General features: G+C 52.4%; 2 protein-coding genes across 4 annotated transcripts in view; one reads left to right on the forward strand and one right to left on the reverse strand.

Moving 5' to 3' along the window:
- Positions 1 to 750: 750 nt before the first annotated feature.
- On the forward strand, positions 751 to 23,776 carry INKA2 (inka box actin regulator 2). The gene is made up of 2 exons (XM_032421545.1): positions 751 to 1,085; positions 11,903 to 23,776. Exons 1-2 carry the CDS (start codon positions 1,050 to 1,052, stop codon positions 12,728 to 12,730), a joined length of 864 nt encoding a protein of 287 aa, XP_032277436.1. The 5' UTR covers positions 751 to 1,049; the 3' UTR covers positions 12,731 to 23,776.
- A 796-nt stretch (positions 23,777 to 24,572) lies between these two features.
- RAP1A (RAP1A, member of RAS oncogene family) overlaps positions 24,573 to 26,775 on the reverse strand; it is a 76,569-nt gene continuing 74,366 nt past the window's right edge. For all 3 annotated transcript variants that reach the window (XM_032421570.1, XM_032421554.1, XM_032421562.1), the window contains one exon: positions 24,573 to 26,262. The gene's annotated coding sequence lies outside the window, so the exon portion shown is untranslated. The remainder of the gene's footprint in view (positions 26,263 to 26,775) is intronic.

A 26,775-nucleotide genomic window follows, 5' to 3' on the forward strand; every position in this document is an offset into this window, starting at 1 on the left:
ACCCACAATCTGGCCGCGCGCGGAGGCTGGCGTGGCGGGTCCGGAGCTCCGCGGGGAGGGGCGCCCGGCCGGCTTGCGGCCCCTCTCAGGTCCACCTGCCCCAGCTCCCGCCCGGGCTCGGGCCGTATGCATTGACTAGAATCCGAGCAACTTTGAGGCACCCACCCTTGAGCAAGAGTTAGGATAACTGACACTGGGGGAGTACTGGGGAAGAGAGGAGCTATTCCTCCACTCCCTGCCCACCCTGTTGAAAGCAGCCCCCATCCCATGACCCTGTTTGCTGTTTTCACGAAGAATCACTACCTGAAATCACCGTGTTTGTTTATTTTAACCTGTCTCATCCCTCCCCTTCCCCGCCCCCATGCACATTCTTGAGAGCAGAGACCTTGCCTGGGGGCGGGGGGGGGGGACCCTACACCTTGGAGGTGAAGTAGACCCACACTTCCAGACTTCCAGCACACTTCCAGAGTTCAAAAGAGCTGTTGATTGGCTGCTTGGTGGAGGATGTTCCTTTTCTGATCCGAGTTTGGGAAACAGGGTTGAAAGAAACTAAGGCACTCGGCCTCTTACTGAGACCACTACCAAGTGCCCGCCCGTAAGACGCTGCTCTCTCTTTATGACCAAACGGGGATCACGTGCTCTGTTGGGGGACGTCGGTACAGTCTGGCGTCACCATACCCCCGGCCCCCCTGCGAGGACCAGGTGTCGCCCGGCCAGCCCCCAGTCGCCGCTGCCCCAGCCCTGTGCCACCACCCGCGGCAGGGTCCACTCGCCGCAGCCCAGCCCGCGCCCCTCGGTGCGCCCGTCTCATTGGCTGAAGGCATCCCCCCTGAATTCTCATAGGCTGTCCCACTTTTCCTCCGCCCCCCGCACGGACAGCGCGCCGCGAGAGCCCGGGAAGCTGCTCTAAGTCCGGGCCTGGGAGCCGTGGCTCGGCTCGCCGCTGCGAGAGGAGCGGAGCGCGGGGGCCGGGGGCCGCTGTTCCCACCCGGGGACGCTCTTGCGGAGCCGAGCCCGGCAAATGGGCGCACGAGGAAGAGAGCAGGGAAATGGACTGCTATTTGCGCCGCCTCAAACAGGAGCTGGTAAGAGCGGAGCGGGCGCCAGGGGCCCGGAGGACTGCTCCGCCCCGACGGCACCTGGCCCCGCCGCGGGCCGGGGAGCGGGGAGTGCGCGGCCGGAGGAAGGCCAGAGACGAGGGGACGGGCAGGTAGAGGGCAGGGCCTGGCCCGAGGGAAACGGCCGCGAGGAAACTTGGAGCAAAGATTTGTGAGAGTGAGGCAGACACGAGCAAGTGACGGAGACCGAGCAACCCAAACCCGGACTGAAATGCGCCCAGAGAAGGCGCCGGACACACGGGGGCACACTCCCAGACGGGGCGCCGGGAGCAGGGCCGGGCGCGCGGGCCGGAGGGCAGCCGGAGACCGCTGGCTCGCGGGGAGCTGGCACCGCCTGAGGCCCCCAGCCCCGCCGGGCTTGGCAGAGCTGGCGCGGCTGCGGGGGCAGGCCGGGCCGGCTGTCTGCCCGGGCTTGTCTGCCAGCGGGGGGGCGGAGGGGGCTGGCAGCTGGAAGGGCGGGGGAGGGCCCCGCGCCCGAGGCGGGGCGCCGCCTGGCAGATCTCGAGCGGAGCTGCGGGGGCCCGGCCAGATGTCAGGGCCGGGCGTGGGGAGTGCGGAGGGAGCTTGCGGAGGCCAGGGGTGCAGGGGTCGGGAGAAGGAGCTCCGTCTGGGACCCGGGCATCACCCAAGTGGGGGAGGGAAGGGTGCCCCCAAAGCTCCGTTAGGTTGATTCTCACCGACTTCATATACCACCCCCCCGCACACACACCTGCCACCTTTCTGGTTCCCGCAACCACCCGAATTCACACAGATATGCACGCCCCGCCCCACCCTGGCCCCCAGGCCCGCCTTTCTCTCAGTCCGACTCCCTCCTGTGCCTTTGCCTCTGCCTCTTTTAGTTCCTTTTAGTTTCTCTCGGAGTGGACCTCTCCTTGGTCTCACTTTTCTCCCCTCTTCTTTCTTCCTACTTTCAAGAGCCAGGGGCACCCAGGCTCTCAACAGCAGACCTGGATCCATGGCTCTCCAGATTCCATGACAGCCTGTCCCGCTCCTGCAAACTCTACACTCCCCCCCACCCCCACCCCTCCAAACTTGGCAGCTGCATCTGGGGCCAGTTTTGGGGGAGGGCAGCTTGCAGAGCAGGTGTTCTCACTGATGCTTCCTGGTCAAGGCTCCCAAGCACTCTTCCTGTCTGTTCCACTCCAGCGTCTGTTTCTCAGGTCAATGGTCACTTCTCTGGGACTTCCTCTTCAAGCCCCTTTTGTGGTGACACTCAGATGGGAAAGTTACCCAGAGAAATGCTGCCTAGGTGAGGGACAGAGAAGTCGCCACCGTGTCCCTTCCCATGCTAGTTTTCCCCTGCTTCCCATGTCAGTTTGGGATGGTCAGCCCCAGCCCACACATATACAATTCTGACTCTTCCCATTCATTTGTCCAATATCAGAAAGATCAAGGTCATCACAGATCATGTCTGAGTCCAAGGCCCATGCTGAAAAAAGAATCTAATAGAGTCCTCTTTTTATGCTTGGAATCTGGGACCACACCACCCACCTCAGGATCTGCCTTAATAGAGGGTTTGTGGGTGTTCCTGGCATAGGCTTGAATTTTAAAATCCTACTGATTTGCATTTTTTATAGCACCCTAGGTGGGAGGGGGTGAGGGGAGGAAGACAGTCTGTGGATGCCAGGAGAATAAAAAAGGCAAATAGGAATCTGCACTGAACTGAGCTCCAGGTCTTGATTTGCACCCTCTCCTGCCAAGGGCTTGAGCCCCCAGTCCCTGAGAGGAGGAAGGGGAGAGGCTGAAGTCACCGAGCTCCCCATTAGCTTTCATTTGGCCCTTTGTCTGAGCAGCTTCAGCCTTTGACTCTCTCGGAGAGGAAGCCAAATGCCTGGCCTGGGGCCCAGAATGACACTCAGATGGGAGAGCTCTGCAGCCTCCTCCTCCCCCACCCCCACCCTCAGGGTGCCCCGCCTCCTCCCCCTCCTCCCCTGTGCCAGGCTGCCCAGAAATGAGACAGAGCAGAGTGACAGGCAGAAGCATTAGAGTCTCCTTTACTCCCCAACACCTCAGCCTGGTGCTTAGGTAGCTGAACCAAACCTCAGGGCCTCAGTTTTCCCAATGGGAATGAAGAAGAAAGTAGAGCTGAGTTAGCCCAGACTCAGCCCTTTGGCTCCTCTAAGGACTGTGCGGATTGACTTCAGTGCAACGTGGTTGTGACTAGGTTAGGGAGAGTTCGTTTGTTTATACCCCAGGTCTGCAATGGGGTACAAAAGGCATACGGTAGTCTTACGTCATGAGCTTGTGAGGGTGGGGGCAGGCGGTGCGGCTTGTGTGTTTATCCCAGGCAGAATCTTCCCTGCCACCGAGGGGGACTGTGTGTTGCCTGGCTTTGCCTTAAGTTAGCATGTGCTCAGGAATGGCACGCATGTAATACTAGTCACGTTCTACATTCATTTATGCCACCAAATCCCTTCAAGAAGCCTGTGTCCTACAGACACTGGGTTAACCTGCTGGAAAAGGAAACGTTAACAGGTCATGACATTATTTTTGTCAGGGGTGTTCTGTGTCCCCTCCTGCAACCTGGCCTTGTCCTTGGCCCAGGAAATCTAGACAAGAAGAGCATGGTCCTGAAAACCAAAGTGGCAGAATTTCTCAATTTCTCGGAGCAGAAAACTTGCTCTCTAACAAGTGAGCCCTGCGGGGAGGCCAAGGGTTTGGGGATCCTGGCTCAGTTAGGTTGATGCCTAGAGGACTGGCCCTTTCCCCCTGCCTGGAAAGAGACCAGGATCCGTTTCAGGGATGAAATGGGACAGGAAAGTAGCCGCAGCTGACACACTTCTTCATTAGGATGAGGGGGTCAGGGCTGCCACAGCTCAGCAGGGAACATATCTCTCTCCCCTCCAGCCACCGGAGAGGGGCCCTGCACGAACACAAGGCCTTGGGACCAGCTGTTCTTACACACTGCTCCCTTGAGGGCTTCCAACAAATGGGGTAGACACAGGAACACAGAGAAAGCAGATGTAAGATGCTCACAGCGTGTTCCTCATGAGTCAGTACCAGTGTAGAGCAAATAGAGTGTACAGAGGCTGAGCGATAGGGGCTCAGGAAGTCCAGCCAGGCTAGGAAGGCTTCCTGGAGGAAGAGGAGGTTGATGGAGGCCAGCTCCTGGAATGCCTGTCCTAGCTGAGGCATGATGAAGCAGCAGAGGGACTTCTCTGGGGCTGGAGAAGGGCCTTCTAGGACAACTCCGTATTCCTAGAAGGAAGTTATCCTAGCCACTAGTGGCCACAAGTTCAAGAGGTTCTGACATGTGGAGGAGGACCAGAGCCTAAAGGCAAGATAAGGACAAAAGAAGGTGATGGAAGAGATAGAGTAGGAACAGCCTGCAACTCTAGGGACCAAAGAGCAAATTTCCTGAGGTAGAAAAAAACTTTTACCAAGGATCTCCTAATGTGGCCTCCTTTGACTTTTAGAGCTAGGGTGAAGAACGGGGTAGGGTCAGTGAGGGAGGAGTGTGGACCGTGGGACTTGGGGGCAGGCCAGCTTGAACTCAAATCCTGGCTCTGTGTGACCCAGGCAGATTACTTAACCCCCCCGTGCGTTGGTTTTCTCATCTGCAAAGCGGGTTTTTTAAATTTTAAAACAATTTTTTAAAGATTTTTATTTATTTATTTGAGAGAGAGAGAGAAAGCACCAGCTGGCAGAGGGAGAAGTAGGCTCCATGCTGAGCAGGGAACCCAACACGGGGCTGGATCCCAGGACCCTGGGATCATGACCTGAGCCAAAGGCAGACACTTAACCCACTGAGCCACCCAGGCGCCCCTAAAACAGGGTTTTTAAAATACCTACTTTATACAGCCACTGTGAAGATTAAATGGCAGCTGTCTGTCCTTAGCCTGTATCACTGTGCCCGGCGACCTCCTGACGGATGGATCAGGCTGGTATGCATGAGTCATTCATTCACAGGACACATTAACGGAGTTCATCTGATGTTTAAAGCACCTGACCAGACACGAGCACTGTGGTTACAAATACAAACAGACACAGAGCCTGCCTTCGGGGAACCCGCCGTTCAATAGGGGAGGTAATAATAATAACAGTTATTGGGCGCCTGGGGGGCTCAGTCGTTAAGCGTCTGCTTTCGGCTCAGGTCATGATCCCAGGGTCCTGGGATCGAGCCCCGCATCGGGCTCCCTGCTCGGCAGGAAGCCTGCCTCTCCCTCTCCCACTCCCCCTGCTTGTGTTCCCTCTCTCGCTCTGTCTTTCTCTGTCAAATAAATAAATAAAATCTTAAAAAAAAAAAAATTTATTGATGTTAACACTTACCGATATGTCAGGCATATAATGGATTATGTCATTTAATTGCCAAAGCAACTCGAAGTTGTACTTCCCTTATTCCCATTCTATAAATGAGACACAGGGAGGTTAAGTGAGTTGGCCAAGGTCATAGAACTGGTAAGTGGAAGAGTGAGGCTTCAAACCCAGCCAGTCTGACTGCAGAACTTACACTCTTAACCAGTACATGTAGTCATATGTCCGGTACAGAAATAGAGGGTGCGTGCTACATAGAGGGGGAATTAGCTCTAGCCGGGGGATCAGGGAAAACTCCGTGGAGAGGTAGCATTTGAGCTTGACCTTGAGGGATCAGCAGGGCGGTGACCAGGAGAAAAACAGCATTCCAGGCAGATAATGAAGCAACAGGAGCGAAAGGCACCGAGATGGAAGCAGAGGGGATGTTTGAAGACTACAGGAGCTTGGCTAGGATATAGGGTATGTGCAGAGGAATAGTGAGCAAACAGGGCTGAAAGAGTTGTTGAGAGCAGCCCATGGGGACCTTGAATGCCATGCTAAAGGGCCTGCCCTTCTCTATGTGCACTGCGAGAAGCAGGATGGGAGACGTGCCCTGGGATCTAGGAGGTGCGTGGTATGGGGTGGAGGGGAGGAGGGAGGAAACTGAGGCAGGAGGATGAGTTAGGTGGCAATTGCAGAGCCCATGCAGGAGAGTAGGAAGGCCTGAACCAGAAAGGAGAAAAGGAAGGTAACTTCTGGAGGTCTTGATTGGACTGCCTGTAGCAGAGAGGAGCTAAAGCCGGTCAGGGGAGGCAGGCTCCCTGCGGGGCAGGGTTGGGCCCCCTCTCTCCAAGCGTCTGCCTCTTGCCGGAGCACATGGCCCCTGGTAGATGGTTCAGTCAAAAGAGGGCTCATCCGTTTCGCACTTCTTTCTTTACTCTCCGCCCTCCTCCAGCTCTTGGCACAGTTTCCTCTTTACCTTCCTGTTGCGTGTCCCAGCCAAGAGCAGGGGACTGTGAAGGTCCCTATTCACTGGACTGGAGAATGGGCCACTTGGCAAAAGCAGGGCTTTTCCCGTTTCCGGCCCCGAACCTCCTTGTAGCTTCCAGAGGGGCTGAAAGGAACTGTGTGGGGGTCTTGTGAGTCATGGGGGTGGGGGGAGCGAGGCAGGGCACACTGCCAGGTGCACGGGCAAAGCTGGAGCCTGTGTCAAAGGATTCTGGCTGAGCTAGGAGAGGGCGTGAGACGGATAGATGGAGGGCACAGCTGTGGGATCAATCGGGCGCCTAGGAGAGGGCTTGGGAAGGTTGCCGAGGATGCTGGTGTCACTTTCCCATCGCCACGCCTCCCATGCCACAAAGGCCCAGCGAGTGCCAAGGGGGACGGTGCTGTCCGTGGGCAGCTGACCCCACACTACCCCTGGAGGGCACAGTGCTGCAGGTCCAGGACGGTGGGGTCTGCTTCCTAGGGCATCTTCCCCTTCAGCTCCAGACAGACAGGCCTTCTTCCTTCTTCAGATGATTCAGTGAAGAAGCTCTGTCAGTGGAAAGCAACTGAACTGGGTCTTGGAGTCCCTCCAAGACTTCGTGCTCTTCCTCCCCATAGGATGATAACTGTGCTTTGCGTGTCGCATTGACTATCCTGGTTTCTTCTCACAACAACCCCACGGGGCTGAGAAGCCACATCATGATGACACGGGAAGCCCACTGGCCTGGAGTAAGAGGGCCAGGCTTGGGGGCCCAGTCTTCCCATGAATATGCCTCGGACCCCAGGCAATAGATCTGCCTTTGCACTGGAGGCACTCAGGATGACATTACGTGATACTCAGATGAAGAACTTGTAGTTTTACATAGTTACCATCTGTTTATGGCAAGTGTATGCATTTCATATAAGTTCCTACATGAATACGTTTATTTACACAAACAGATTTACATGCAACATTAAGTAGGAGATGAGCTCCTCCATGGATATGGTGAAAACTGTGAAGTCAGTCTAGGGAAGGATGTCGAGGAAGAAAATGAACATCTCAGATCCCATTTCTTACTCCGTACAGTGGGGTCACCAGCTTACCACAGTAACTGTGGGGGTCCGACAAGGCGAGAGTGAAGAGCATCACTTTAGGGCCGGAATCCTCTGAGTTAGGCAGCTAGGACTCCCATGGAGGGTACCCGGGGGCCATCCAGCTCTCACACACGGAGGAAGTTTGAACTGCAGTGGGAGAGACTGAAGCGTGACGTGAAGAAAATTTTAGGGGACGCCTGGGTGGCTCAGTTGGTTAAAGGGTCTGCCTTTGGCTTGGGTCATGATTCTGGGGTCCTGGGATCGAGTCCCATGTCGGGCTCCTTGCTCAGCAGGGAGCCGCTTCTCCCTCTGCCTCTGCTGCTCCCCCTGCTTGTGTGCTCTCTCTCTGTCACTGACAAATGAGTAAATGAAATTAAAAGAAAGAAAGAAAGAAAACTTTTAGGTTGAAACATTTCGAGGCCCAGGAGGCCCCGGGAGATAGGAGATGGCTGGTGGGGGCAGGGGGTGCTTGCAAGGAGGGTGGTGAGACCTTCATGGTCTTTCTCAGCAAGGAGTCCCACACCCGTCTCTGGGATGTGCTGCTGGGGAAGTATGTCTGATGGTGGAGCAGGTCTGCCTGGCATGCGTGTGGGTCAGTGAGCGTGACTAGGGGTGGACAGAGGGGAGGTGGCTGTTAGATCCACTCCCACTCAGACTAATCAGAACAAACTAGACCCTCTTAGGGCTTTTCCAACTGGCCCCCGAGGGCAAGCTGGGTATGATTCGATCCCTGTCCTGAGGAAGGACCTGAGGCTCTGGCACTGGGAGGCCGAGAGGAACTCAGACCCCCACAGTCTGGGGACCGGGATTTAGTGGCGATCATTTCTGGTTCGGCATCTTCTCTGATTTGGCCCCTCTTCTTTGCTCCCACCCCACACTGCTCCCTCTTGGGGTCCTGAGGCAAGAGAAACCCTGGGATCTGCGAAGGTCCCACGCCCCAGACGAAGACAGCAGCTTGCCCTCTGGCTCTTTCTCCCAGGGTGACATCATTCCCCTCGGGACTGGGAAAGGCAACTCGCTCTCAGTCAAGACCCAGCTGATGCCCCGGCCTCCCCGCCTCCCACACTTCCTTCTCCTCTGGTGTCCCCTCTCACAGCTGTCTTCTACCCTCAGTGTCAGCACCGCGGCTGGCCAACCAAGCCGGCCTGAGAATGGGCAAGAGGATGCAGGCTTCCCTTTCCTTCCCCGGCTCTTCCTCTGTGGGGGGCAGGGGTGGGACAGAAGGGACAGGACAAGAGTCGTGTTTCTCCTTTTTTGCACTGGGTAGATGAATGGAGTCCTGTCATTACTATGTGCTAAGGTCTACTGAAGAAGAAGTGCTCTGGAAGTTCTTAGGAAGTCTTATGATAACCGCCAGAACTCACCTCCAGGTCACACATAAACACTTATGACCTCACCTCATCTGGCCAGAGCTGTACGAGGCAGAAACTCTTATTCCCATATGGGAGAACCGAGAAACTGAAGAACAATTTAAATAACTGGTCCCGGTCATACAGCTACTACTATGTGGCCGAGCTGGGATTTGAACCCTGTGCCATCTGTCTCTAGAACCGAAGACCTTAACCAGTGCAGAATATCATTTTCCATAGGGGTGTAAGTTCACCCCCTGTTTACTTAAATGGGGCCTCTGTTTTATGGGCAGCCCTGAATTCATACATACCCACATACATTTCTCACTGGAAAACCGTACAAAATGTCAGCATTATTTCTTCAGGATTTTTCCATACTGGAAGAGATTGAATGGGGTCATTTCATTCCTCCCACTGCCTCTGACCTGGACTGTGTTCAGCCTTCTGGAAGGAAGCCTGCAAGCTCAGACTCCTTGCCCGTTGGTGAAATGCAGCTGCGAGCCACATCCCTGACTCTTTCTCCCTGTGGAGTGTGTTACTGCCCGAGGGCAGCAGGTCTGGAGAGATGACTTGGGGCATTCAGGGGTACTCAGTATGTTTTCTGGGTGTGTGGCTGGGGCAAGGTGCTAGCTGGGTTCTGGGGAGACCTAATAATGCGTAGATCTCTGACCCTGCCCTCGATGGTAGATGCTCAATGGATGTCTCACGAACAACTGAGCCTTTAAATGTGTGGGGGCGCTGGGGCGGGGAGGTGAGTAGCACTCCAGGGAAGGGCATTTGAGGTGTGTCACTTAAGAGGTTCTGACAGCAGCCGGGGGCACACATATGGGGACTGAGACACGCTTCTGAGTGACATGATCACAGGAGCGTGCTGGGAAGACTGATCTGGTGGCCGGAAGGCCTTCCAGGAGGCTTCTATATTCCAGGAGACAGAAAAGCAGATGTGAGACATCTGGGGACAAGAGCAGGGGCCCTGGGTGGAAAAGCCAAAAGGGACTCTGAGGTCTAGGTTGGGGTGAGGAGGAAAGGGGTATGAGGGAAGGGGCAGATAAAGGGAAGTCAGAGAAGCGGTGAGCAGTTAGAGACCTGGAGGAGTTTGGTTGGAGGCTTAGGGTCTCCTCCGACTCTGCCCTGGGTCTTCTCAGCTGCGGCCGGGCTGTCTCGGAAAGGAGAATCGGTCAGGAGGCTGGAAGCCAAAGAGGTCAGAGAAGGGGCCATCAGCAAGCACAGCCACCTCCCAGGCTGCGTCTCTTGCTGCTGGAGCTGCCGCTCAAATGGAGCCTGCTTGCCCGGGCAATCTGGCAAATCCCAGGGTTGCCAGGGCCCCCCCTCCGCCCCCCCCCCCCGCCCCTGACCACCACACTCAGCAAAGGCCTCCCAGTTAGTCCTCCGGGTGTTAGTGCTGCCGGCTCAGGAGAGCCTGGTGTGGTTCCCCCGCCCCCGCCAGGGTTGGGGTGGGCAGGAGGATTTGACCCAAAGCCTAAGAGGGTCAGCTGTCCGTGCTCCCCTGAGCACTTCTGTGCCTCCCCTCCCAATCCCTCCAGCTCTCCACCCTGTGGGCTTAGTTCTGTGCATTAGGACAAGGCTGGGAGGTAAGATGATCCCAGCGGGTCTCTGGGGGGCTTAAGAAACAGATGGTCCCCTCACGCGAGGTTTGCTGTTGGTAACATGAGCAGATCTGGGGAGGAAGCTGGCGGGACCAAGGCAGCTTGGACTGTGAATGTTATCAGACCGCATCCCCTGCCCAGCCTCCAAACTCGGCCCTCGCCCAAGTCAGCCTCTCAGCCCCTTCCAGCTGGCACCTGGGACCCGGGCCTTAGACGCCCACAAAGGGACTGGGGGGCTGGCCTCCAGTGTCCCCACTCTTGGCCCGAGCCGTGAAGCCAATTGGGCTGAGAAGGCAGGAAGAGCACGGGAGCCAAGTCTAAGAGCAGCTGAGGGAGGACAGGTGTTTGGAAGGCAGAGAAGGGGTGAGAAGAGCTTCTGCAAACAGGAGCTTCCTGGCTTCCATCTCTCTCTCCGGACTGGCCAGATGTGCACAGCAGTGAAAGGAAACCCCCGCCTACCCCTTTTCTTCGGGAATCTGAGCTCCTTGTCTTACCCTCCTGTTCCTTTCCAGCCTTCTCCACTGCCCTGGGGAGGGCAGCGTCGCCCTCAAAGCCCAGCCACTGCCCCGCCATCCTGAGGCAGGCAGTGCTCGGTAGTTAGGGCCATAGCGTTTGGAGTGAGTGTCCCGTGTTTGAGTCCCAGCCATATGAGCTGCGTGTGTGACCGTGGGCAGGTTACTTCCGCCCCACCAGGGTTAACTCGTTAAAATGAGAACAATAATAGCAACCTCATAGGGTTTATACAAAGATCCTAAGAGGTGAGGGGCATAGAGCACTCAATCCCTATTAAATAGTAAACACCTGCAAACTGTCGTGGCCGTCATCATCATCATCATCATCTCGGGGAGGCTCGGGAAGAGGAGGGCACAGCACATAAAAGGACAAGGATGGCCACCACAGCTGCGTGCACCCTCGAACCGGTCTCAGCTCCACCTCTTCTGTTGACCTTGAGCAACTTACTCACGTGCCTCCTCCCCCTCATCTGTAAAATGGCAATAAGACTAGTCACTAACTCATTGACTAGTTGGTGAGATTAAAGATAGATCAACTCGGGGCACCTGGGTGGCTCAGTCATTAAGCATCTGTCTTTGGCTCAGGTCAGGATCCCGGAGTCCTGGGATCGAGCCCCGCATCGGGCTCCCTGCTCAGTGGGGAGTCTGCTTCTCCCTCTCCCTCTCCTTCTGTGCTCTCCCTCTCTTTCAAATAAATACATAAATAAATAATCTTTTTAAAAAAAAAGATTAATTGATATATGTGTATGCATAGTCACATACATGTGGCCGAGGACAGCACCTGCCTTAGCATGTTAGCGGCCATTCACATGTTATGCAGCCATATCAGCGTTGAGATTCCTCCTCTCCCAGCTCTGAGCTGCACTGTACTGGGCCCCACGGAGGTGGGGTCAGTGGCCGGCTGGAATGACCTGGAGGTGTATATGTGGGCAGTGGGGAGTCTAGGTTCAGGGCCAATGAGGGGCAGCGCTTCCCCCAGCCCCGCACGGCTCACTGGCCTGCGCTCTCCCTCTCGCCCGCAGATGTCCATGAAGGAAGTGGGTGATGGCTTGCAGGACCAGATGAACTGCATGATGGGCGCGCTGCAAGAACTGAAGCTCCTCCAGGTGCAGACAGCTTTGGAACAGCTGGAGATCTCCGGAGGGAGTCCTGCCTCGGGCTGCCCGGAAAGCCCCCGGACGCAGCCCGAGCCCCCTCCATGGGAGGGTGGCAGAGGTCCTGCCACGCCTGCAGCCTGCCCCATCTCCAACCAACCATCTCTTGGCGCCAAGTTTCCGTCCCATAGCAGTGCCTGTGGGCGGGACCTGGCCCCCCTGCCCAGGGCACAGCGACCGGAGCACCGAAGCGGTGCCCGGCAGGGGCCAGAGCTGGTGGAACCGGAAGACTGGACCTCCACCTTGATGTCCCGGGGCCGGAACCGACAACCTCTGGTGCTAGGCGACAACGTTTTTGCAGACCTGGTGGGCAACTGGCTGGACTTGCCAGAAGTGGAGAAGGGTGGGGAGAAGGGGGAGGCGGGGGAGCCCAAAGGGGAGAGGGGCCAGCCCAGGGAGCTGGGCCGCAGGTTTGCCCTCACAGCAAACATCTTTAGGAAGTTCTTGCGCAGTGTGCGGCCTGACCGAGACCGGCTGCTGAAGGAGAAGCCAGGCTGGGTGACGCCCACGGTCTCCGAGCCCAGAGCCGCCCGCTCACACAAGGTCAAGAAGCGGAGCCATTCCAAGGGCTCTGGGCATTTCCCCTTCCTGGGCACTGCAGAGCCCAGAAGGGGGGAACGTCCTTCCACAAGCTGCCCCAAGGCCCTGGAACCCTCACCTTCTGGCTTTGATATTAACACAGCTGTTTGGGTCTGAGTCCTAGAGACAGAACATTGACTGAACCCAACATGACCGGGTCCCAGTGCTGGGCCCTGGGAAGGATGGGGTGTGGGCACTATGGCTTTCAAAAGCCTAACTCCGAGTTCCTTTCCTCCAGAAAGGAGGGAGAAGCAGCAGGAGTGTCTGGAGCAGGGCTGACCAGTGTGTGGTTGAGAGAGGCTGTGGTGGGGGCTGGCTGGTGGGGAGGTGAGGGCTCCTGGGCTGAAAGAGAGACATTGAGAGAGACAGTGGTGCTCACTTTTGGACTGCAGGTGACAATGAGGGGCCGGGGGAGGAGACCAGGCAATCCTGACATTCCTTCAGGGCCCCCAAAGACTTCAGTTGAACATTCTGTATGGATTAGGGCCCTGGGGTCTCAGGTTCCCCCAGAGAGGCCCCCGATCTGGCCCCAACCTTATAACCATTGGCTTCCCTGGCAAAGCACTGCTCCAGGCACAGGCATGGAAACCCCAGCCCTCCTGGGATTGGGATCAGTAGATTCCCACCCCCACTCCCTGTGGCCTTTAAGATTTCAGCCCGTACCCGGGTCCTGAGACATGGGCCGAATAAGGAGTGTACCCAGGGGAGTACTTGAGCTAGCCCTATGTCTTTTCAAAAGCACAGGAAAGATATCTATCTGTAAAGCACTTTAAACGTTGGAAAGCCTTTGCATGTCATCTTCTGAGTAAGCAAGTAGGGCAGTTACCACCCCCATCTCCCAGGTGAGGAAGCCGGCCTAGATACGCCCCCTGCGGGCAGGAGGCAGACCAGAGCCTGCAGCCCTGGAGTCACACGCGCTCCTCCCCCCCGCCCCCCGCCTCCAGCACCGAACCCGCACCCCGGACACAAGCACACGGGCATCCGCCGGCGCGGCCAAGGTGCGCCCATTCGACGCGCGCACTCATGTTTAGATTCGCAGCCTCACCCCGCGGCCTCCCTCCCCGCTGGGCGCGGAGGCCCGTCTGGCCGGACCAGACCGGCGGCGGGGAAGGGGAAGGGCCGGGCGGGCAGCTCCGCTCCGATCGCGCGGCGCCTAGAGCTTTCCTGGAGCGGCGCACGTGGCCCTCCCGCCCCGCAGGGAACGCCCGCTGGCTGGGAAGAGACAATGCGGGTCCCTGTTTGGGCGCGGCCCCGCCCTGCAGGCCCTCCCCCTCTCCTCCCCTCGCCCCTCCCGGCTGAGCTCCCCTCCCGCCTGATGGGGGGTGACAGCTGCAATTAGACGCAAGCCGCCTTCCCGCCCTCGGAGCATTAACAGCTAACTGGAGGAGAATAACAAGCGAGGCTCTTCCTGCGTCCTGGACCCCTGGAGACCAAGATGGCGGAGGGAGGAGGCTTCGCGGGGCCCCTCCACAGCCGGAGGTGGGGCCAGTTAGGGTCACTCTCAGACCCCCGCTCAATCACGTGGGAGATGTTTAGTTCTCGGTGGCGGAAGCTACCAGACGAAAGGTGCTACTTCTATGTATTTTCTCCAGTGCTCGCTATTTGCCAGGCAGCGTGCAGAACCATGCCTTCCAAACTTCAGAATGACCCTAGAAAGTACCATCTTCCCGGTAAATCAGTGGGGGCTCTTTAGGGGTCAGAGAGGGTGCCCAGATCAGGCTTCTAGCTAATGGAGGAGCCAGGATTTGGAACAGGATTGTCTGGCTGCAAAACGGCCTTTTCTCCTGTCCCCGGAGTTTGCTGGTAGAGCCAGCCCTTTTCTGGAGGAGCAAGTCCCCGCTCATCCTTTCTGTCTCCCCGGGGAACTGGGGTAGTTCAGTGCGGGGTGAAGGCCCATTGGCTGTGTCTGCCTTGCTGGGGGGCGGGGGGGGGGGCGTGCGTGTGTGTGCGTGTGTGTGTGTGTGTGTGTGTGTGAGAGAGAGAGAGAGAGAGAAGGGTCCTCCCACTAGGCCGCGGTGAAGTCACCAAGCTTTCAATCCGGAATGATTCCACAGGAAACCAAGTCCCCTCTTGGCCATTCACCTGTGACCCATCTGTTCTGTGGACCGGCCATGGCAATCCGGACCAAGTGAACCAAACTTTATTGCACACCTCCCAGTGCCAGGCACTGCGACAGGAACTCAAAACAGCAAGGAAAAGGACCCGGCTCCTGGCTCAAGGGGTTCAGTGAGAAGCAGCAACTCCTAACCCATCGGTTGGCCAGAAGGGATCCAAGGGAATGAAAACTCATTTTAACTCGGGCCAGAACAAAACAATTAGGAGTGACATTTGCCACCAACAGAACTCACAGGCATCGGGCGCCGCCATCTTTGTGTTCTCATTTCCTTCTCACCACACTCTGAAAGGGGCTGCTGATCCCCTTACTTTACGTGGAGCCGCTCAGAGAAGGCAAGCAACTTGCCCAAGGTCACAGCAGCGGAGCTGGGAGTGAACCAGTCGCGATAGACTCCCAGCCTGGTGCTTTGCACACTACCCCACAAAGTGTCCATTTCTGCTCCAAAAGCCAAGTCAAGAGGAACAACAACAAAACCTGTCCTCCCCATATTATCCATGCATGGATAGTAAATGGAATGCTCACTGTCCGGTGGGGGAATTTTGCCCTGGTCTTGACTGGGCTGGTGTAATGCCCTCATCACTAGGTCATGCTTTGCTAATGAAAGACTATGGCCAGTTCATTTACACACACACACACACCACCACCACCACTAGTTTTTCCTTTTCCTTCTTTTTCTGGGCTTTTGTTGTGACAGGATGGAGAGTGTATTTCACTGAAGCTGAGGGGAGAGGTGAATGGGAATGCCTGGGGCCTAAGTGATGCCGGAAAAGTGTAGGGGTGGGGAGCAGCGGGATGAGGGGGAGGTAGTGGAAGTTAGCAGAGAGAAATTGACAGCTTAATTCTGCCCCTGGGGCTCATTTTATGGTTAATTAGGACATGCAAATAAGCTGGAAGCTCATTTAATACTCTCCCTGGCATGGAGCCCTGCCTCACACCTAGCCCACTTCCCTGGCAGGTACAGGGACCCCCTGATTGGCCCAGGCATCTGCCCAGGCCCCCACCTGCTTCTCTGTGGCTCTGTGGCCAGAGTGTGTCTCTAGATGTTCCCCCACCATAAGCAGGAGCTAGAAGAGTCCTTGCTGGGCCTGCCTGGTTTCCCTCCTTTCTTTCTCTTTCCAACCCTTCAGGACTGGGACCCCTCTTTCCCACAGGGGCGTCCCTAAGCACCTCCCCTGCACCCACCCCTCAGGTTGAGATCTGAACCCAAACTTGCCCAGAGGAATAGAGACCTGGTTCGGCTCTGTCCCCACGACATCCCCCTTGCTCCCCGTCGGGGAGGGGGCACCCCATCTTTCCCAAGTCACACCATTTCCTACAGGGCCTCCATAAAAGCAAAAGCACAGCTTGTGACTTTGGGTAGCAGGGGCCTGTCTCCAGCTTTCAACGCACCTCAGGTCACCCCCCACCTTCTCCACCCAGAGCAGTTAAGGCACTTCTGCCAGTACAATGGAATGCGCACTGGATTAGGAGTCCTCCAGGATCTGAGACCCATTTCTGTCCCTGTCAGCTTGAGTATGTCGCTTGACCTCTCTGAGCCTCATTTTTCTTGTCTGACATGGGGATAATGCAGGGCTGCTGGAGCTTTGAAGGACGTAATGCACACCATGTAGACACAGCAGAAGCTCTCTACTGGGTCACCTGACCTTCGGTTCAGGCACTAACCATGTGAACCAGCGCGAAACTGCTAGAAAATAAGAAAAACTTTCACTGGGGCTTGGTTTCCTCTTCTGTTAAAAAAAATGTATACTGGCCCTATTACCTCACCAGACTGTAGCAAGGATCAGAGAAGACAATAGGTTTCTCTATTGTCTTCTATTGTCTTCTCTGCAATGTTTTTGTACATGGTAAAAATATAACCCAGGTGGGCTGTTACTTGCGAAATGGCCAACAATTTACACTTTCTCATAGAGGATGACGTGTGTTGGGGGTGGAGGGTGGGTATGGAGAGAGCAGCAGGGGGGCTGAGCGCAGAAATGGTGCTTGAGGACCCCAGTGCCTGAGGATGTGCTCTAGGGAACAGTGCCACCCCTCTGTCCCTCACAGTCCCTCTGTCCCCAGCTGGCCCTCACAGTCAACCCCCAGGCCCTCACATTCCTGGCAAGGACTGGAGAGTTGAATGAGCCAAGTTCTGAAGGCTTTGAGAAGAGTCCAGCCCCTGATCTGCTCTCTGCTCTTTAAGGCCTTGGTCCCTAGAGTCCCTGCTAAGCTCCACACCTCACCCCCTACCATCCCCCCAGTCACCCTGGGGACTAATGGCCTAAAGGTGCTAGTGGCTGTCCTGCTAGGATCCACTCCCCCCGATGGGGCTGGAGGTGCCCTGAAACCCTCTCTCACAGGAGGTCTCGGGGCCCAGGATGGTGCAGATGGAGGAAGGGCCTAGTAGATCCAGGGCACAGGGCAAGATAAGCACCTCAGACTGTAGTTACCCCCTTGGTACTATTTTTCTTTTTTTACTTTTATTTTCAAACTATGCTTTACACCCAACGTGGGGTTTGAACTCAGGACCCTGAGATCCAGAGTCGCATGCTGTACTGACTGAGCCAGTCGGGCGTCCCAGACAGCAGTCACCCCCTTGGTACTATTATTAGGATGTTCCTGCCTCCCTCTTACTTCCTCTACCCAATCCTTAGAACAAAGAGGATGAAGAGAACTCTCCCAGATTCACTCCGAATTTGACAAAGGACTTAGAACCTGCTTCTCTGCCCCTGCTCTTCAATCAGTCTGGACACGCCCTCTGCCCACCACCTCCAAGCTTCAGGTGTACCCCACCCCCAATTCTGCCACATGCGCCCACAGGGGTCACGGTGAAGTCAGCCTTGCCTGAAACATCCCTGGGTCCACATTCTATCCCCTCCTGAGCCCTCCTCTTTCTTCCTCCCCTTCTAGGGTCCCCCCGCCCCGCCCTGGTCTCTCCAAAGTCATCTTTGTGTTTCTGGTCAGAGAGAGGCCCCTGAGGAACACTGAAGCAGGGAGCCCTCCTGGGGGTGCCTACCCCTCAACACAGTGCTTGGGGCAATCATAATCTGACAAGGGACTGCCATACTTGTTTGTGCTTCCTCTTGGCGGGGCCCCGGGTGCGGGAGGGAGCAGGATCTCCAGCTCCAGATACTAAGGCCTCAGGCCGCAGCTGCTGCACTCCCTGGCTTCCACTCCACAGAATCCATTCTCTCTGGATCTGCCCCTCTGGGCATGGCGCCCAAGATGACCGCCCCATTCCAGGGATCTAGGAATCCCTGCCAAAAATCACCTCTCGCATGCTCGGCACCTCCACCCTCTCCTGCCCATGACCCAGCTCTGGGCTGTCCTCCCTGCCCCTCTTCCTGCCCTCTCCAGTCCCAGAAAGAAGCCCCCTGGCAGCCTCCAACTGGTCAGGGAGGGGGGCTTCAGACACAGCAGATGCCACCAACTGAGGCTACCTGGTGGCTCTCAGGGGCACTGCTTGTTTTGGGGGGGGGGAGGTGTCTCCCGCCAAGGGAAGAGTCCGGTTTTGTTTTCTGGTTTCTGGCTCTGCTGTCACCCCCTCTAGCCGCTTTCCCTTTCCTCCCGTGCCTCTCCCTTAGCCCCCTTCCTCTTCTCCTCCTGACCGGAGGCTGCATCTGCAAGGAAATGCTGCCCCTCGGTGGGGAGCACAGGGGAGGGGAAGGAAATGTCTTCAGGTTCTGTGACTTCATCCTCACCTGGCCTCACTGTTCTAGGTGTCTGGAGGCCCAGCCCTGCCCACTCAGACCCTGGGGGACTTGCTTCTTTATCCTCCAGGGAGGTGTGTTACTGAGCGCTCCAAGCGTGGGCTCTTTGCCTCTAGGTCTTTCCATGGGCTGTTCTTGGAGACTCCAGGTTCCTCAAGGCCCCAGACTGGCTTTTTACTCAGCTTTCACTGCAGTTTAAAGGGTACCTCCTCTGAGAAGCCCTCCCCAGGGGCCTCACCTGTGCCCGTATACCGAACCACAGGACCCACTTTCAAATCGCTCCTGTGCATGTTCATCTAGATCGTGAGCCCCTCTGGGGTGGCAAGTACTCATTACACATTTCTGTATCTTGGTGTGACTGTGACCTCTCATCGTCGTCAGGATGAGCCCTCTGCCGAGCCCAGCTCCTGCGTCAGGAAGGCCAGCAGTCAAGGCCTCCTCAGCTGCTCCCAAGGCCCACTTTCAGGACAGCTGACAAGCTCCTTCCTGGCCCCGTCTCCAAGCTGTGGTGCGGTCCCCTCTGTGCCACCTGGTACTTTGGCTTACTCCACCCTCGCTTCCCAGGTCAGTTCTGTTCTCCTGCAGGCTGCCTGGGGGCCCCAGTGTCCTTGGGCCACCCAGAGCTCAGGCCCTTCAGATGGCCACCACAGACAGCCGCTTCTCTCCCAGGCTGGCTCCGTCCCAAATGGGTCCCCATTTCTAGCCCAGAGGACATCGCTTTTACCCCAGCCTCCAAATTGTCCCCCTTTCTGCCTGCGCCCTCTACACCGGTCTTGCTGACCTGGCTCATCTCCTTGTCCATTCTGGCAACGACCTCTGGCTCCAGCCTTACTCTCCCCAAGGAGTTTTTCCTAACCTGCCTTGCCAGGGATCCCCACCCCTCCTGGGGACATTGAGTCTGCTAGATTCTCCTTCCCCCATTGTGATTATGGAGGGTTAGGCAGGGCGGGGCAACGGGGAAGGAAGTTGAGAGTTGGGTGTTCGGGCTTCCCTACCTCCAGCCCCGCTACTGGCCACACTCCAGGCATTGTCTCCAGCGGAGGGGGGGACCGAGCTGCCCACAAGGCCAAATTTGTAGTCATTTGTGTAAAGTGGTGGGAAAGGGGAGGGTATCAGGCATAAATTTATTTTTTAAAGCAAAAAGAAAAAAAAAAACCAAAAAAAACCAACAGAGATTCTTCCCAATGGGCCAAGTGCAGCACCTGAAATCCCTACATTGACTCAGGCTGGGAACGTGAGCCTAGAAGGGCCGGCAGGCCTGCGAGCACTCGCTCGAAGCCTGCCACGCACACTGCCACGGCGCAGGGGCGGCCCAGGGAGCCTGCTCATTACCACAGGGAGCACTGGGCCAGACTGACTTAGGCAGGTTTTAGAATCCCTGGTCTGAGGTTCCAAGCATCTTTTGAGATAAGTCCATTTATATAGCAGAAAATAAGGGGGTAGGCTCTGCATCTGAGATTTCAAGGGCCCAAAGAATTCCAAATCCTCTGGCCTTGGCTTCAGGACCCTGCCAGGAGTTCGGGGATCAAGTATCTTTAAACTTCTCCCTTAAAGGTATCCTTTCCCAAGAAAGGCAGAGCTCAGAGCCTGTCCCACAATTCCATGCCCTAGTTTTCCCAACTGGGAAGGCTTAGCATCCCCTTAATCCCGGCGGCCCCTTCAAATTGCTCAACCCACCCAACTGGGGACACTGGTGATGCGACAGGGGCTACAGTGTGGCCTGTGCCTTCCCTCTCACCCACAAGGGAAGGCCTGGATGACGGGACCTTGGTGGGGAAGCTCGCAGCTACCCAAAAGAGTGAATTCAGGAAAAGAGCCCCCTTCCTAGACTTCCCAATCACTGGTGGGTGCCGAGGCAAGGGCTGGGAGGGCCAGAGGCTGCGGTCTCCCACTGTGAGCTAACGGCAGGGGGAGGAAAACTTGGGAGGGTGTGAGGGTGGAACCCAGAGTTGCTGCATGCCCCCAAGGTGCCAAAAGGCCCAAGGGGAGCAGAATCGTGTCAGATAGAGTGGAGCAGCAGAGTTAATAAAGGAGATTTTTCTCTTCAATCCGAATATCTTTGCCTGCCAGAGTATTAATGCTGGTTCCCTTCTAAACTGAGCTTTTGTTTGCAAATGATCACGACCACGTGACTGAGACCAGCTTCATTCAAGAAAGGGGGTAAATGAAGCGAGAAATGCAGACTGGAAAGACCATTTGTCCATGGGGAGTCACCCTTGCAACCCTGGCGTTTCGTCCAGATCCCTTCTGAAATTTCTCCGTGGCCCCCAGATGAGCGCCAGGCCCTATTTTCCTAGCTCACCCTACCAGAAGGTCACCTTCTTGTTTCAAAGCCTGCCACAATATGGCTTCCACATTAATGCCAACTTCTTGCTCCCGTTTCCTGCAAATCTCTGACACTCTACCCCATGCTCACCTATTGAAATTCTACCCTTTAAGGCCAGTTCAAACTCCCCTCCCTGAAGCATTTCGGCTCCCCCAGAACAGAAAGCATCGGTCCCTTCTCTCTCCGACTACTTTGCCGAACACTTCTTTATGGTACTTTTTATTAGTTCTTTGTGCCCTCCCAGCTTCTACAATCCCATCCTTTCTTCCCACCGCCATGCTTGCCCACGCTCCTATCTGGCTCAGCCCCTTTACTTGTATGCTAGATTCCGTCCATGTAGCCTGTTTTCCTCCTCAGTGGGCCACTCCTATTAGTGCACCAACATGTGCTGTTGCAACCGTCTTAACAGAGTAGTCCACACCTGACATTTCCAATGCCCCCTACCGCCCCACTGATGGCCCATCGAGTTCACCATGACCTTCATGTTCTCCTTTGCCAATCCCTCTTCATCTCCCAACCTCATGATGGAGTCCCTGGACTTCTCTATCTACAATCAACACTAGCAGTCCTATTCAGCTCCACGTTCTTAAACATTCAAATGGTGTGAACCTCCTGGCCAGGTCTCTTCATCTGAATTCCAGACACCTATCCAACTGCCTACAGTGCAACTCGAGGATCTGACCCATTCCCAACACTTTGTTCAAAATGGAACTCCCAAACCTGCTTCTGCCACAATCTTCACTATCTTGATTATTGGCAAGAAATCTTGGGGGGTCATCCTTGATTCCTCTTTCTCTCACACTGCACTTGAGTCAGGAGGTCCTGCTGGGTCCACTTTCTCCTAACTGGTCTCCACAAGCTGTTCTCAACTCAGCAGCCAGAGTGTCCTGATGAGAGGCTGTCAGATCATGCTCTCTATACCCTTTGCTGAAGTCCCTTCTGTGGACCCCACGCAGCCAATGCTTGAACTGTACTTGAACATGTAGGCACTCGTCCATCTCACGGCATCTGCAGACCCTTCCCAATGCACCGAAGGCCCTTCTTTCCCCCATGCAGTTGGGTGGGCTGCACATTTCAAACATTTACACAAACAGCAACTTCAGCAAGGATATAAACCTTCAGCCCACCACAACATTCTCTCCGCCCAGCACTCCTAGCCTTTTAACTCTTCTCCACAGCACTCCTCATTGCGTATGTACACACACATACACACACGCACGCACGCACATTTTTCTGCCTCCTGCCAAAGATTCCTCGAGGGAAAAGATTTTGTTTTGTATTATTCACTGCTGTATTCCCAACATGCAGATCAGTACCTGGCAGAGTAGAAGCAACTATCTGCTGATAGGCCCCTAAGGATCATCTGCTTTATATGCCCTACAAGAATTTTTACACGGTTAAAAGCAAGCACAAGAACTTGCACATGGTTAAACTTTACCAAAAAAATACACTGAAAACAACAGCTCAAAATAAGAGTCACATCACTGCTTAAAACGGGAAGGTTTATTAAGGTTTTTCCTCAAGAGGAACAGCCAAGCCCATGCTTCTTAAGAGAAGCAATTAGCAGGAAATGTATGTCACACCTTGAGCCCAGAATCACAGGCGGCTTCTTCTTAAAAAGCCAGAGCTATATCCCCCAATTCCCTTTTAAAGCTCTTCTTAATGTCTGCAAAACGATCGACGTCGCCTTCCCAGAAAACAGAACCAGGCATCCAGTTCAAAGTCTCCAGCTGTTCTCAACAAGCAAATTTTAGTAAGACATGACATTAAATAAATGGACTGTGCATTCAGCAAACCCAAGATGAAACTGCAGTAAAAAAAATTTCATATTCAATGTAATGTCTGTACTACATTTTCAAGAATAACTTGCATTTTTTACATTTTTGGGGAATAGAAATACTAAAAGCTTGGTGGCTGGACTACCTCAAAGCTCACATTCATTTCCTTCCCTGCACAAGATGGGCTTCTTCCAGATCCTGGACAAGCACCCAAACCACTCTACCCTTTTAAGTTTGGAGCTGAGTCAAGAGGGGCTATTTCAATACACATTTAAGTAGCACCTTTTTAAATAAGTACAAGACCCAAATAAAACAAAAGGTTATTATTACAAGCTATTTTCTTCCTCCAAATACCAATTTCTCCACACGCTGGTTTCACCACATACATATAATTTTTAAGAGCATATTTTAGGTCTTCTAGCATTCTACTGTGATTGCATAACAAGGAAAAAACTGAGGTAATCTTTCTTTCTGTCCCTCAGTCCTAAAAACAAAAATCAGATATATGAACTGACAAATATATGTGTACCTAATGAGGAAAATGAGGCAAAATATTTGAACTTGGGCAGGTCCAGATAACGGAGAACGTTCCTATATAGAGAAAAATAGCTCCAGACCAAGTAGCCTGTCTTAATAATGCTGGTAATAAAATAGAGATCAGTACCTTCCCAAAGATTAATTTTTCCCAAGTACATTCTAACTTCAAAGAAACAAGCTGTTTCACTGAGGGGTAAAAGGCGGTCAGTTATGATGGCAGATCAAGATGCCAAAGAGAGATTACTTCAAAGCTCTAGGGGAAAGAGAATAACATACCAACACCCATATTTCTCCAAACATTCCTAAGAGAACTCTGTGACCAGTTTAATAAATTACAGCGTTTTCATATCTTTGATGAATTTCTTACATATCTTTCCTGCCCGGTAGATTGGAAATTCTTGAGGAAAGGCCTTTATACCTCTTTGTGAAGCAAGCAGTGTTTATTTATAAGAACAGATGGACTGAATTCATACTGTTCATTCAAGGCTTGTAGAAGTATTTAACTGATACTGAAGCTCCCCCTGGTGGAGGGTAAAATGATAGATTATGTATTTACTGTTAATTTTTAAAACTAGATTGTTTGGGGGCACTAGTAAGCTATTAAAGTCATTTGTGTTTTAATGGGAAAAAAAATTATCAACTATGATATCAAGCCTCCTTTAAATGATATGTTACTCATCTGGCCAAAGGCGTTCTACTTTAAAGAGTCACAAATATGAACGTGGTGTCAGTTCTTAGATATTTATCATATGAAATTCATATATATTTGAGGGCTTTTTTACTTTTCAGCTATAAAAAGTACATCAAATACATCTTATTTTTGGGCACCCTCCCCTCTGAAACCAAGACTACAGAGTCCACAGGGACAAGATGAAAGCACACCTATCTTCCTTTCTGACAGGCTACCCTTCCGCCTTACTCAGCATGGCAGATTTCCTTGTGGATAGTAATGCATCTCCCTGACTTCAGTGGGTCCTGCTCTGCATGCTGCTGTGTGCACCGGGGCACGTCTCTTCACAGTCCTACTGGATCCCAAGTGGACTGTGTAAGATGTGACCAAGGAATCCAGCACTGTCATCTTTCTCTCCCATGTTCTGAAACGGAGGGCAAACCGATGCTATTAGTCCAGCACATGGGAGTTACTCTTGGGAGTTACTCTTACTTAATGATTTCTTATCTATCTGGCAAATAACCACACAACCTATGTAACAGGTAATATTTAGCAATTTTTACTTACGTGTCAGATGTTTTGTCTATAATTTTAAGTCCAAAGGCATGTCTGAGAGGTGAGTTTTCAAGCAGAATGGCTGTAGAGGACCTTAAAATATGCCACCTTGACCTGGACAGACTGGCCCTAACGCTTCACTTATTATTTAATTTATTGCATTTATTAGATATTTGGCCCCTCAATCCCAGACATCTGTGTAACTGGATCAGTAGAAGGAAAGTATTAGTTAACTAAATTTATTAGAAACTCAAAAGAATACAATTTCCAATTTTTTTTTTTTTTTTTTACAATATTTTAACATTTTCTTAGGTTGGTCAGAGCTTACATTTGAAATCTTATTCCTAAATCTCAATTTAGTAACCGATGGTCTGACCACATTCCTGGGAAGTCTCAGCAAGGCATGAACACTACTTCACACCTAGTTGCAACGAGACAGTATCTAGATCCCTGAGCAGCTATGTAGACTTTCTAGGACTAGTCTCCTCCTCAGTATTCGGGGACAAGGCACAGGGTTTTCTCAGCTTGTTTCTTGCCTTCGCCAGCACTTAACTGGCCGACAAGCTGTTTTGCTCTACCTCTATGGAGAACACGTAAGCCATATCGATACCCTAGATCCATGTCCTCATTAAGTGTCATCTTTGTAAAAACAGAAACAACTGGGAAGGAAAAGAAAAGCACCACTATATAGCCAGCTAAAATTTTAACTTAGCGATCTTTTCCATACTATGACTACTACACTACTTCATATACAGTCGAAGCAAAAGCAACTGACACATTCTCCATATGCGTTTTCACTTTTCCCCACTTCTCTCAAATTCTTCAATCTATTATAAAGCAAATTTGAAAATTTTTACATAACATTTCATTGGTGGGCTTATACCCAACATATTAACAATGACAAAAGGATTCCCTTGATGAAATTACAAGCTGTGGAAGATCTGAAATAGTAAAGTTAACCCCTGATACAGTATTAAACTTATTTTTACATATAAAAATAATACACAGTGGGATATTTTATTCAATAAGATACAATCTTTAAGATCAAGAGAGAATATACAAAACTAATCTATGTAGTCCGATGTAGTTTGCTGTATAGTAGGAATAAATACATCTAGAACAGAAAGTGTGAGGTCTGTTCTTAGAGAAATTACCAATGACTTAGGGGTTTAAAGCCAAGTGTTCTGTAGGTACAGGCAGAAAGGAGCTACTGTTGCATTTTAAAACAATGTGGCCATTATAAAATAAAAGTCTTAAATCTATAAACAATAACAAAAACACACAAACCAAATGAAAATGTACTAAAATTTAATCATCCAAAAAAGCTGTAATTTAATCTGACAGTAAAACACAAGAAGCAATATTAGAGTTGGTTTAGTATATTATATATTTTAGCTTTGAAAGCCATAGAAATCAGTTATCCCAGTTTTTTTCCTATAAAAGACCCATTTTTCCAAAGCATTATGCACAATTTTAATTAGAATATAATGACAGAATGGTATTTCATAATTTTTAAATATAAAATGAAGTCAATGACTCAAAAAGTTATCTGCTGCAATGAGTTTGAGGGGAAATTTCATAATCTATATCATTACAGATATAAAGTATAATGGTTCAACTTTTAGTTCTTGACAGGGAGGAATCATGATAAAAAGGTCAATATGAAATCATCTGATTATAGTAGCAATATCTAACATTTGAAATGCATCCATGCTCTTTTGTATAATCATATTAGAGTCAAGTATATTTATTTTCACATCTGTTATAACTGCTATTGCAAAGGAGAAATACTATTGTCTTATTTTCCAAGAGATATACACAGAGCAATTTTTTTTTTTTCTCCAGGGAATTTGTGCAAACCAATATAAGATTTAAATTCTTCACATAATATATAAAACAGGAGAAGCCTCTTCAGATTTAATTTTTGAAGTCTGGAATGCTGGCACTTCCCAATTAGGCAACAGTTCTTCATTCCTGTAATCTAGAACATTGAATATATATTTATATTTATATATATATATAAAATATATATACACACACACATATATGGTTAATCTCTTGATGTCAGAAGATGGTAGTGAACAAGGAGATATTCAATCATATAGAAAGAAACAGATATTGGCTGAGTGTTACTAGACAACTAAATTATACTAAACAGCTACAGTAACAGGGCTATTTTAAACTCCTTTTGAAAATGTTTAAAAAACAGTTTTATTAGTTTCACAATCTGACAGTCCTGTCTGTAAAAAGGAAAACAGTAATTATTTCTATCCCATTATCATCTTATTTTTCCAAAAAGGAAATGATACCTGTGCATAAAATTTCTTTATCCAACTATTTCAGGACTATAGGATATTAGGATTACCACTTTTTTAAAGATTTTATTTATTTATTTGAGAGAGAGGGAGAGAGTGCACGAGTGGGGGGAGGGGGAGGGGAGAGAGAGAGAATCTGTTAGGCAGACTCTGAGCTGAGCACAGTGCCTGATACAGGG

Source organism: Phoca vitulina, unplaced genomic scaffold (genome assembly GCF_004348235.1).
Source record: "Phoca vitulina isolate PV1807 unplaced genomic scaffold, GSC_HSeal_1.0 scaffold2, whole genome shotgun sequence".
NCBI classification, from domain to species: Eukaryota; Metazoa; Chordata; class Mammalia; order Carnivora; family Phocidae; genus Phoca; species Phoca vitulina.

Bases quoted from the DNA above. Each gene is read 5' to 3' on its own strand.
- INKA2 (XM_032421545.1), top strand. From the start codon at position 1,050: ATGGACTGCTATTTGCGCCGCCTCAAACAGGAGCTG. The intron at 1,086-11,902 runs GTAAGAGCGGAG...TCTCGCCCGCAG, and splicing joins GCCGCCTCAAACAGGAGCTG to ATGTCCATGAAGGAAGTGGG.